The sequence below is a fragment of the Balaenoptera borealis genome, assembly GCF_965194805.1.
Source record: "Balaenoptera borealis genome assembly, chromosome: 4".
Lineage (NCBI taxonomy): Eukaryota > Metazoa > Chordata > Mammalia > Artiodactyla > Balaenopteridae > Balaenoptera > Balaenoptera borealis.
In genome coordinates this window covers 74,858,360-74,870,527 of record NC_138861.1, presented here as the reverse complement: position 1 = coordinate 74,870,527, position 12,168 = coordinate 74,858,360, and the positions used below count along the sequence as shown (strand labels likewise).

At 36.9% G+C, this 12,168-nt stretch overlaps 1 protein-coding gene across 6 annotated transcripts in view; it reads left to right on the top strand.

The window, feature by feature from the left end:
- Nucleotides 1-12,168, top strand: part of CEP135 (centrosomal protein 135) — a 79,659-nt gene that overhangs the window by 48,473 nt on the left and 19,018 nt on the right. For all 6 annotated transcript variants that reach the window (XM_082390078.1, XM_082390076.1, XM_082390079.1 and 3 more), the window contains 6 exons: nt 5,174-5,289; nt 5,364-5,518; nt 5,946-6,001; nt 8,108-8,276; nt 9,125-9,235; nt 9,521-9,706. In XM_082390078.1, the coding sequence (XP_082246204.1) occupies nt 5,174-5,289; nt 5,364-5,518; nt 5,946-6,001; nt 8,108-8,276; nt 9,125-9,235; nt 9,521-9,706 (793 nt within the window). The remainder of the gene's footprint in view (nt 1-5,173; nt 5,290-5,363; nt 5,519-5,945; nt 6,002-8,107; nt 8,277-9,124; nt 9,236-9,520; nt 9,707-12,168) is intronic.

Below are 12,168 nucleotides of genomic sequence, written 5' to 3'. Positions count from 1 at the left end.
ATACATATACACACATATATACTTTTTCATATTCTTCCCGTTATGATTTATAACAAGATATTGATTACAGTTCTCTGTGCTATACAGTAAGACCTTGTTGTTTATTTTATATATAGTAGTTTGTATCTGCTAATCCCAAACTCCTAATTTACCCCTTCCCCCTTCCCCCTTCCCCTTTGTTAACCATAAGTTTGTTTTTTATGTTTGTGAGTATTAAACATAATTTTATATGCCCTGGGAAACCAAAAAATCCACATGATTCACTTTATTGCCATATTTTCTTTGGTGGTCTGGAACCAGACCCACAATATCTCCAAGGTATGCCTGTACTTCAGATTGTTTGTACTCCTTAGTGTAGAATTGCTGGAAATTACAGAGTTTTTTGCTACCTATGTCATTGTTCTTCTCGTTCTTCTTTCAAAGAAATGTAAAATCAGAATATTTATATACAGAGTCTAAAAGGTGATGTGTCTGAAAAATGGTAAAAAAAAGTCAGTATGGCCCAAGTAGGGTGTATCTACAGGTTGAAGTCAGGTAATAAAGAACTTGGTATGATAACCAAGAGTGTCTGGATTTTATCTTACAAACATGGAGAACAAACAGATTTTTAACCAAGGGGGTGACTTCCTACCATTCCTCTTAGGAAGTGAACTCTCACAAACATAGGGAAGGTGAATTTGGAGTCTTAAGAGACTGATGGCAGACAATGGAGACAATGTGTCTGGAGTGAAACAGTGACAATGAACTTGGAGAACAGTGGCCAGATTTAGGAAACATTTGTTACACAAAATCAAAACAAACTATGTAATAAGACCAAGAGCTGGCTGTTTGTCTGTTTAATTAAGGAATACTGTTTAGGAAGAACTAAGGTAGAAGCTTCTTTTTCCGTTTTGGTTTTTTTTTTTCCTTGCAAGGCACTACATACATCCTATGAAGGAGAGCTACCTGAATGGAATGGCCTCTCCCCCTCTGGTTCATGTCTATGTTCAGCTCCAAAGTACAAATACCATGGTATATTTCTGTCACCCAGAATTACTAGTCTACCCTTTTCCGTTCTGTGTCCAGATGATTGGAGCTGCATTTAGTCCATTTTGCTTTTTCCTTCAAACTATAGCTATAACTCCCCTTTCCTCCCCTCACAGGATGCCCTTTCCAGTCTTATAAGACAGAGCTTTCAGTGCCCTCCCTTGGATCCCCTACCGTGCGGCTCCTTTGGCGTTTTCTCTGCTATGCTAGTACCCTTTTCTCTTACCCAGTCTGCTACTTCCCTCACCAAGGAATAATCCAGTCACTGTGTTATAGGAATGGGTTGTGGAGAATTTTCTTTTTACCTTGTTATAGGAATGGGTTGTGGAGAATTTTCTCTTTACCGGTATTTGTTTGTCTGTAAACAGAGATAGGTAATAACGGGGGGATTGCAGGATTCCATAACTTTTTTTTGCTCTGACAAATATCAGACTTGTCTCTGAGGAAGGTGTGTCAGTCACATTCTCCATATCAGTATACATTGGTAAACATTAGAACCATGAGTTCAAGCTGTCAAGTTCACATCCAAAGCTGAACCCAATACAAACATAATACCAAGCACTGTATGGAAATAAAGTCTCCTTGTCCAAACCTCATGCAACTTTTGATATGTTTAGTAGAGATCTTGCTATCCCTTTAATCACATCAAGTTCTGTTTCCCTTAACATGAAGACATTTAAGAAGCTGATACTCAGATAGATAAAGCATATATTCCTTTTCATCCACCTGGTGGGCCCATTTTCTCTTTCCCTCCCTGAGTTAGGCATTTTTCATTAAATTTCAGTGCCACCAAACAGTCTTTTCTATATCAAGCACAGTCTCTAATTGTCCAAATAGAGGATCTTTGGTCTAGTCTCTTGGTGCAGCAGCAGAGGACAATAGCCTTAATCCTTACCACTGCTAGCTATGAGGCTCTAAACATTTAGATTCCTGCAGCTGAAAATACCGTCAGACTGTTTTCATTCCACCTTAGTCTTTAGTTACTCTGTGTACCTTCTTTAAAACTAGAGGGTTATGTATTTATCCAGGATCAAATAAATGCATTAGCGGATTTTCCTGGAAAGAGCCCATAAGCTCTAGTTAGAGTTATTATTATGGCAATAAGTATCAGCTATTATAGTAGAGTGTGTTTGTATATTCAGAAAACCAAATATAACTGGTCTCCTTCGAGAAGTATTTATTTGTTAAGGGAATTGAGAACCATTTTAGATAAGGCTCATAGATTCCTTAGGATGCCTAAGAATTATCTTCTGGGCATGCCTAACATTTTTTTCTACCAAGACAAGAAGAGGAGCCAGGGCCCTAAGTAAGGACAGCTGAGCTCATGGGACTGGACTTAGAAGGGCCAAGGGACCTAGGACTACCAGATATAAATCATCATCCTTTTGCAGAAATGTGAAAGAAAAGCCAGTCCTGATCCCTTTTCCCCTCTCTCAGTTATCAAGAGATGATACTTTCTCAGTTAGTGGTGGGTCATAACCATAGAGTCTTGGAGACATCTGAAATAAAACAGGGATACCAAAAAAAAAAACAAAAAAAACAGCGATACTGGGCTTCCCTGGTGGCGCAGTGGTTAAGAATCCGCCTGCCAATGCAGGAGACACAGGTTCGAACCCTGGTCCAGGAGGATCCCACATGCCGCAGAGCAGCTAAGCCCGTGTGCCACAACTACTGAGCCTGCGCTCTAGAGCCCACGAGCCACAACTACTGAAGCCCGTGTGCCTAAAGCCCATGCTCCGCAACAAGAGAAGCCACTGCAATGAGAAGCCTGCACACCGCAACGAAGAGTAGCCCGCTCTCCACAACTAGAGAAAGCCCATGGGCAGCAACAAAGACCCAACGCAGCCAAAAATAAATAAATAAATAAATAAATTTTAAAAAACAGGGATACCATATCAATCTCTCTTTCTTCTAAGAGGCCATTAAAATTCCAAATCTACGCCTCTTAGATGGAGCTTCAGCTCCATTTTACAACTTGAACACTTCTTATGAATAAAGGACCCTTTATGATGCTGTCTTTGTTTAAAATATAGTCCATCATGAAGAGAAGTAATTACTTTTGCCCCCTAAGATGAAAACATGTATACATCCATGTACTGTAATAAAACTGAGGAATTTGAGGCTCAGAGAGATGGTCTTATCCAGCCACATGGCTGGTAAGTAGAGAGCTAGAATTTTGATTCTAAGTTTTATTGCTTCGCTCTCTGGTGGGAAGTCATCACTTCCCTTTGCTTTTTGCTTATAGCACTTTCGAAGCTAAGAAATTAGCTCATCCTAGCAACTTAGTGCTCAACAGTTTCTCAAATTTTCCTTTCCAAACACCATGATGACAAATAATATGATAGTCACTCAACTATTCTTTCCTATGAACTTTATACCTCAGTTCTTTCGTTAAGAAGACCTTTATCTTAGCAGCAATCCTTCTGTCAGAAAGTTACCACCGAGGTCTGTGTGGAATCTCTATTATTCCCTTGCCTGTCTACACTAGAATATGAAAAGGCAAAGCTATTTTTAAGACTCAGTAAGGGCCTCCTTTATATGTATAATCAATCAAGATGTTATCCTGCCTTCATTTATCAATCCTACTTTCATTAGGAATTAACCCTGCTAATGAACTTAGATGTAAAAAAATCTTTACATTTCTACCTAGGGTTTCAAGCACTGCCAACTACTGGGTGTCCTTCATTAGGAACTCTGGGAGCCATTCCATTTTTGAAAGGATTCTTCATAGCTTACTGGCAGACATTTTCCCTTCCACATAGAAGATGTCCTGTGCTCTTCGTAGTAGTCAATGTGATGTAGTAGAAAAACATGGATATCAGGGTAGACTAAACTGGATTTATATGTTTTCTTTGCCTTAATAGCTTTGCCATCTTGAACACGTTATTAGTTATTTGTTTCTCTAATATCGAGATAATGGTTCTAATTATGGAACTGTCCTAGGAATAAATGAGCTAATGTCTGTAAATTATCAGTACAGTGAATATTAGCTTTCTTTTTTCTCCACTCCGTGTAGTTATATCCCTCAGAGTAATAGCTGTAGCTTTTACAAGCAGCTTGAATACAGTGAGTCACCTGGACCTCACAGATGATTTTATGAAGTAAAATTGCTTGAACCAAGAATCTTTCTGACTTGGTTTTATTTGGTTGTGCAATTCTAAAGAAGTCAGCCTCACCTTGACTTCCCTCCCTGCCTCTGGGTCATCATTCACTTGCTATTAGAGCAGTCAGGGTCATGTCTTTTGTGTTTCAGAATATCTCAGTGTTGCATGTAAAACTTCTTCATTTCTGTGGGAGATGTCCCATCTTACTAGTGGTTTCAGAATCCAACCTCCTCCCTATTAGGCAATTCTAAGCTAAGCCACCTTTAGTATCTTCTACTATCTCATCTTCAAACAAACCCTAAAAGGAACCTGTGGAAGTCCCCAGTAAATAGCCTAACGTGAGAGCCATGTTTTTCCAGCAAGGCCAGGCTAAGAATTCCTAGGCCAGGACTAAAAGCTTCCAAAGACCCTAGATGACATGAGAGCAAATTCTTGTTACTTCTGAAAAAAAATTAATCTTACTGATCAGTAAAGGATTCGTCTGAAATTGTCTTTATTTTTGCTGTATGTCCTTTTTTTTTGCTCCCTGAAACCAGTCTTTAGTCTTAAATCCTCATTGCACTACAGTAAATACCTATTTCCCTGTTTACTATGACCTCCAGTTGACTACCTATCAAAAAAAGTCAGAATGTGAAGCAGAATTAAAAGCTTGCTGGTCAGGATGGTCAGGATCTTGAAGTGCTAGGCCATTCTGTAAAAACAAGACTTTTCCTTTGCCTTGACTATTGGAAATAGATTTTAAGAGAAAGAGGGTTGATATTAGGAAACTGAGAAAAGCTTTAAAACTACTAGGAAGCCTCTAGAAAAATGTATACAATTAATTTGATTTTTACACCATATTATTTTGGGGAAGATGGAACAGTTTTGAAGAAAGGAATAATATATATAGTATAATGCCCTTGATTATACTGGAAGAGCTTTAAAATAAGGAATAAAAGAAACTTTAAAAATAAGAAAATTATTTGTTAAGATCTTTCATTAAAAAAAAATTATTTCTACCAGAGGTAAAGAATACCATTTGTTTTTGTCCACTGACTCTTTAGGCTAGTAAATGAGCAGCTACAGCGGTCACTTGAGGACTCTCAGCACCAACTTTCCATGAAAAGAAGTGAACTTGAATCAGCACAAGCACAAGTTAAAATACTGGAGGAAAAAATAGGTAAGTATTCTTAAATTTTGTTTTTGCTAATCCTAATTTACTTTGTCTAACAAACATTTCTTTTTCATTTATAGGTAAACTACACTTCAAGATGACTTCACAGAATGAAGAGGCTCATGTAATGAAAAAGACCATTGGTGTTATTGATAAAGAAAAAGACATTCTTCAGGAGACTGTAGATGAGAAGACAGAAAAGATTGCAAACTTGCATGAAAACCTAGCTAATAAAGTATGTGACTGTTAAGTAATGTTATCCAGCATCTGAACAGAAAAGCTTATTTTATTCTCTGTTTTAGATATGCAGTTCTTACTGCCTGTGTACAAGTTCCTAAGACCCAAGGCCGTATCTTCTAATGTGTTTAAATTTCATTTTATACCAATAATTTGAATCTTTAAAAGTTCTATTTCTAGAATACAGTTTTATCATATATGATTATAGCAAACTCAAGGAACAATTCACATTCTTAGAGTGGGTAGAAATATGACAATATATGAAATATAATTGGTACATGGAAATATGTTTACTGGAGGTTTCTTTTGTAACATAATTTATATAATTGGATTTAAACTATATAAAAGTGACATTGTATCAATTCAAATGAAGACATTTCTATATGAATGGTTTAGAATCTTACATATTTTTATAATTTCTATAGGAAAAAGCTATTTCTCAGATGAAGACAACAGTCTCAGAGTATGAATCTTCTATGAAGTAAGTAATCAATGGAACGGCATCCAGCTTTTTTAGAAATTTTCAGTGAATACAGCTTTATCTATTTGAATAGCAATCTGGCAATAGGAAAATTTCTTTTCCAGTTTTCCTATTTTTACCAGTATCAGTTATTTTCTCAGTTTCCTGCATGGAAATGTTATCCTCTTTAACTTTCTCCCTTCCTCTGTCATCCACATCTAAACAATTATGTCTTATTAATTATTCTTTTACATACCTACTTGCTCCTTATTTCTACTGTAATTACCCTGTGCAGGCCCTAATCATTAAAACTCAGATTACCCTAGTAGCCAGTGTTGAATTTATTCCACATCTAAACCTTTTTGAACATTGTTACAAGACTTTACATTTTATGTCTGGTCTCTCTACTTCAAGACAAAAGTCACTAATTGTATTTATTTTATACACCCTTACATATTATATAATAGTGGGGACTTAAACATTAAATAAGTGCCAATTGAACTGTTTATGTTCTGCTCCTAACACTTGAAAGTCTTCTGTTTTTACTTGACTTTTAGAATAATAAATTTATTTTATGACTTTATTTGCACATAATGATTGGTAGAGATCTAAAATATCTGCTTCACCTAATCAGTATCTTAATGAAGTAGTTGTAATTTCTTTTTTTAAATTTTATTGCAGTATGGTTGATTTATAATGTGTTAATTTCTGCTATACAGCAAAGTGATTCAGTTATATATATATATTCTTTATCATATTCTTTTCCATTATGTTTTTTTTTGGTTTTTTTGGCTGCATTGGGTCTTCATTGCTGTGCGCGGGGTTTCTCTAGTTGCGGTGAGCGGGAGCTACTCTTCGTTGCGGTGCACAGGCTTCTCATTGTGGTGGCTTCTGTTGTTGCAGTGCGTGGGCTCTAGGGCATGCGGGCTTCAGTAGTTGTGGCTCGCGGGCTCTAGAGCGCAGGCTCAGTAGTTGTGGGGCACGAGCATAGTTGTTCCGAGGCATGTGGGATCTTCCCGGACCAGGGATCGAACCTGTGTCCCCTGCATTGGCAGGCAGATTCTTAACCACTGCACCACCAGGGAAGTTTCCCATTATGGTTTATTATAGGATACTGAATATAGTTCCCTGTGTTATATAGCAGGACTTGTTGTTTATCCATTCTGTAATACTACTTTGCATCTGCTAATCCCAAACTCCCCATCCTTCCCTCCTCCAGCCCCCTCCCCATTGGCAACCACAGTCTATGTCTGTGAGTCTGTTTCTGTTTCTTCGATATGTTCATTTGTGTCATATTTTAGAGTCCACATATAAGTGGTACCATATGGTATTTGTCTTTCTCTTTCTGACTTATTCGTTTAGTATGATAATCTCTAGGTCCCTCCATGTTGCTGCAAATGGCTTTATTTCATTCTTTTTAATGGCTGAGTAGTCTTCCATTGTATATATGTACCACATCTTCTTTATAGATTTCACTGTCAGTGGACATTTAGGTTGCTTCCATGTCTTGGCTATTGTAAATAATGCTGCTATGAACATAGGGGTGTGTGTATCTTTTTAAATTATAGTTTTGTCTGGGTATAGGCCCAGGTGTGGGTTTGCTGGATCATATGGTAACTCTCTTTTTAGCTTTTTAAGGAACCTCCATACTGTTCTCCATAGTGGCTGTATCAATTTACATTCCCACCAACAGTGTAGGAGGGTTCCCTTTTCTCCACACCCTTTCCAACATTTATTATTTGTAGACTTTTTAATGTTGGCCATTTTGACTGGTGTGAGGTGGTACCTTATTGTAGCTTTGATTTTAATTTCTCTAATAATTAGCAATGTTGAGCATCTTTTCATGTGCTTATTGGCCATCTGCATTTCTTCTTTGGAGAAATGTCCATTTAGATCTTCTGTCCAGTTTTTGCTTGGGTTGTTTGTTTTTTTGTTATTGAGTTGTATGAGCTGTTGGTATACACCCTTGTTGGTTGCATCATTTACAAATATTTTCTCCCAGTCCATAGGTTGAGTAGTTGTAATTTCTTGCATTCCTAGTATACTTAAATCAGAGTACAACAGTTTTCTTGTAAATGAACTAAATTTTTCAAAAAGCTTTATTATTGCTAACCACCCATGTAACAGCCACCTAAAGGAAACACTGATTAATCGGGACCGTGAGATAAGCAGCCTCCGGCGCCAACTTGATGCAGCTCACAAGGAACTTGATGAAGTAGGAAGATCTAAAGAAATGTCTTTTAAGGAAAACAGAAGATTACAGGATGATCTGGCTACAGTGGCAAGAGAAAACCAGGTATGAGCACAATGCATAAACTTTGATAATTTTATAGTATACAGTTATACAATATATTCATTGTTTGCTAAATTTTAAAGCTCTAAATATGCTTTCTAAATTTTAATTATATAAATATCAACAACAAAAGGAATAATTCTTTAAGGAGAATAGTGTTTATAAGGGTATTTTAAAATGTGGTTTAGAATGCTGCAGTATATTACAGGGTGTCTAATGGGTACAACTGTAGTCCCCTCACCATTGTGGTCTTTGTTGCAAGGAATCCTGAAGCTGGGAGCATGGTGTTCTCTATGGCAGAAATTGGTGTTACCCTACTGGGTGAGGACCTCAGCATCACCCCCAGGGCAAAGTTGCTGTGTTTTCAAGACCCATGATAGATTTTAATTATTCATACTTACTTCCAGTGGCTTAGAGATATGCCTGTAAGTTAATTAATGAATAGTTTAGAATGGCAAATACTAAAAGGTATTGGTTTTGTTTGTGCTGGTTTATTAAAGGATTACACCAAGAAAACCAATGATTTTCTTATTTTAAATATTTTAAAAAATTATTCATTATAGAGCATATTGCTGATATATATTTTTTTAAATGTCAACCCCTGAGCGTAGCTAGCCCTTAGTTTAAATACCAGATATGTGGTCACATATATTGTGGGAGATATATGGTAATATTTGGTTAAAAAGTCAAGATCAGTCAAGAAAAACATGTGAAAATAACAGTCAGGAACAGTTTTCCTTTTTTCCTACTCTCACTTATTCCCCAAATTCAGAAAGAGCTATTTGAACATGAATAGAACTCATTAGGTGCTACATTGATTTTAGATTTGTCTTCAATTTTCTGATTTATAGCAAATTTCATTGGAATTAGAAGCAGCAGTGCAAGAAAAAGAAGAAATGAAGAGTAGAGTTCATAATTACATAACTGAAGTGTCACGATGGGAGAGCTTAATGGCTGCTAAGGTGAAAAAACATTGTTTAGGTTGGACTTAAGACTGATTTTTTTTTTAACTTTTTCATGTTTCTTTATTCTGTCTCCTCTATTAGATATTAACATATGAAAGTGGAGATCTTGCCTACTGTCTTTGTATATTTTCTTACAGATCTTACTTAGTATAGTGTCTGCACAGATAGCTTATGCTTCCTAAATTAAAACAAAAATCCCAATGTGTGTATATGTTTATGACATGGGTATTCCAGTGAGTAATGATGACTAATTTAGAAACAATTTGATTGTGGTTAAACCAGGAAAGAGAAAATCAAGATTTGTTAGATAGATTTCAGATGCTTCATGACCGTGCTGAAGACTGGGAGGTCAAAGCCCATCAAGCTGAGGGAGAAAGCAGCTCAGTTCGACTGGAACTTCTTTCTATTGACACAGAGAGGAGACACCTTCGAGAAAGAGTGGAGCTACTAGAAAAAGAAATTCAGGAGGTAATATATTCATTGGTCTCGCACAGACAGAATTTAGTAAAACAGAAAACATTCAAAGGCACTTTATTGAAGTGAGGTTTAAGCATTGGTAAAAATCAAGTTCAATGGTAATCTGTTATTAATTCTGGTAATTTGCTTAGGAGAGCCCCATTACTTTTATATTGTAAGTAAAATATACATAATATACTGTATACATAATATACAAATATACATATACATAATATAAAATTTACCATTTTAACCATTTTTAAGTATACAGTGGCAATTAGTACATGCATATTGTTGTGCAACTATCACCACCATCCTTCTCCAGAAGTTTTTCATCTTCCCTAGTTAAAACTCTGTACCCATTAAATACTAACTCCCCATTCTCCCCTCCCCCAGCCACTGACAACCACCATTCTACTTTCTCTCTCTATGAATTTGACTACTCCATGTCCCTCTTATAAGTGGAGTCATACAATATTTGTCTTTTTGTGACTGAATTATTTTACTTAGGCCTAAGGTTCACTTAAATCTCAAGGTTCACCCATGTTGTAGCATGTGTCAGAATTTCATTCCTTTTTAAGGCTGAATAGTATCCCATTGTATGCATATACCACAGTCTAAACATTCATCTGTCAATGAACATTTGGTTTGTTTCCTTCTCTGGCTATTGAAAATAATGCTGCTATGAACATGGATGTACAATATCTATTCGAGTCTTTATTTTCAGTTCTTTAGGATATACCCAGACATGGAATTACTGGATCATATTGTAATTTTATGTTTAATTTTTTGAATAACTACCATACAGTTTTTCACAGGGGCTGCACCATTTTACATTCCCACCTGCAATGTTAGGGTTCCAGTTTCTCCACATCTTCACCAGCACTTGTTATTTTCTGGGGTTTTTTGTTTTGTTTTTCTGTTTTAATAATGGCCATCCCAATGGGAGTGAAGTGGTATTTCATTTTGGTTTTGACTTGTATTTTCTTAATGATTAGTGATGTTGAGCATATTTTGTGTGTTTATTGGCCATTTGTGTATTTTCTTTGGAGAAATATCTATTCAAATCCTTTGCCTAGTTTTTAATCAGGTTGTTTTCTGTTGTTGTTGAGTTGTAGGAATTGTTTGTATATTCTGGATTTCAATCCCTTATTAGATATGTGATTTGTGAATATTTTCTCCCATCTCATGGCTTACCTTGTCACTCAGTTTTATCCTTTGATGCACAGGAGTTTTAAATTTTGATGAAGTCCAATTTATCTATTTTTTTCTTCTTGCCTGTATTTTTGGTGTCATATCTAAGAATCGTTGCTAAATCCAACATAATGCAGCTTTTCCCCTGTTTTTTCTATGCGTTTTATAGTTTTAGCTCTTATGTTGAGGTCTTTGATCCATTTTGAGTTAATTTTTATACATGATATAAGGTAAGGTTCCAACTTCATTCTTTTGCATGTGGATTTAAATAAGCTTTTGTCATAAAGACAGTCTAATAAAAGTCTCTTAATAAAATTTTGAGTTTAGTTAAAATATAGGGACCCTAAATAAGTTAGATTGATAAGGAACAGTTGGCTATTAGTTCTACTTTTGTTTTGTTTTGTTGGTATAGTATTGTAGTCGGTCTTTATTTTTTAGAAGAAAGTATTGATTATCTGTAGTGCGTAGAATTATGCACCCCCTCCCCGCCAAAATATATTTAGGTCCTAGCTCCCAGTACCTGTGAATGTGACCTTATTTGGAAATAGCATCTTTGCAGATTTAATCAAGTTAAAATGAGGTGGGCTTCCCTGGTGGTGCAGTGGTTGAGAATCCGCCTGCCAGTGCAGGGGACACGGGTTCAAGCCCTGGTCTGGGACGATCCCACATGCTGTGGAGCAACTAAGCCCGTGTGCACAACTACTGAGCCTGCACTCTAGAGCCCGCGATCCACAGCTACTGAAACCTGTGCGCCTAGAGCCCATGCTCCACAACAAGAGAAGCCACCGCAATGAGAACCCTGCGCGCCGTAACAAAGAGTAGCCCCCGCTCGCCGCAACTGGAGAAAAGCCCGCGCACAGCAACGAAGACCCAACGCAGCCAAAAATAAATAAATAAATACTTTTTAAAAGGTTAAAATGAGGTGATACTGGGTAGGATGGACCCTAATCTGATAACTGGTGTCCTTGTAAAATAAGGGAGATTCAGACACAGAAGACACAGGGGAGAATGCCACATGAGGATAGAGGCAGAGATTGAAATGATGTGTCTACCAAGGCAAGGAACCCCAAGGATTGCCAGCAATCACTTGAGCTGGGAGAGAGGTGTGGAACAGGTTCTCCCTCAGAACCTCCAGAAGGAACCGATCCTGCTGACATCTGGATTTCAGACTTGTGGCCTCCAGAACTGAGAGGGAATACATTTCTGTTGTTTTAAGCTATCTAGTTTATGGTAATTTGTTATGGCAACGTTAAGAAACTAGTACAGATTTTGGTACCAGG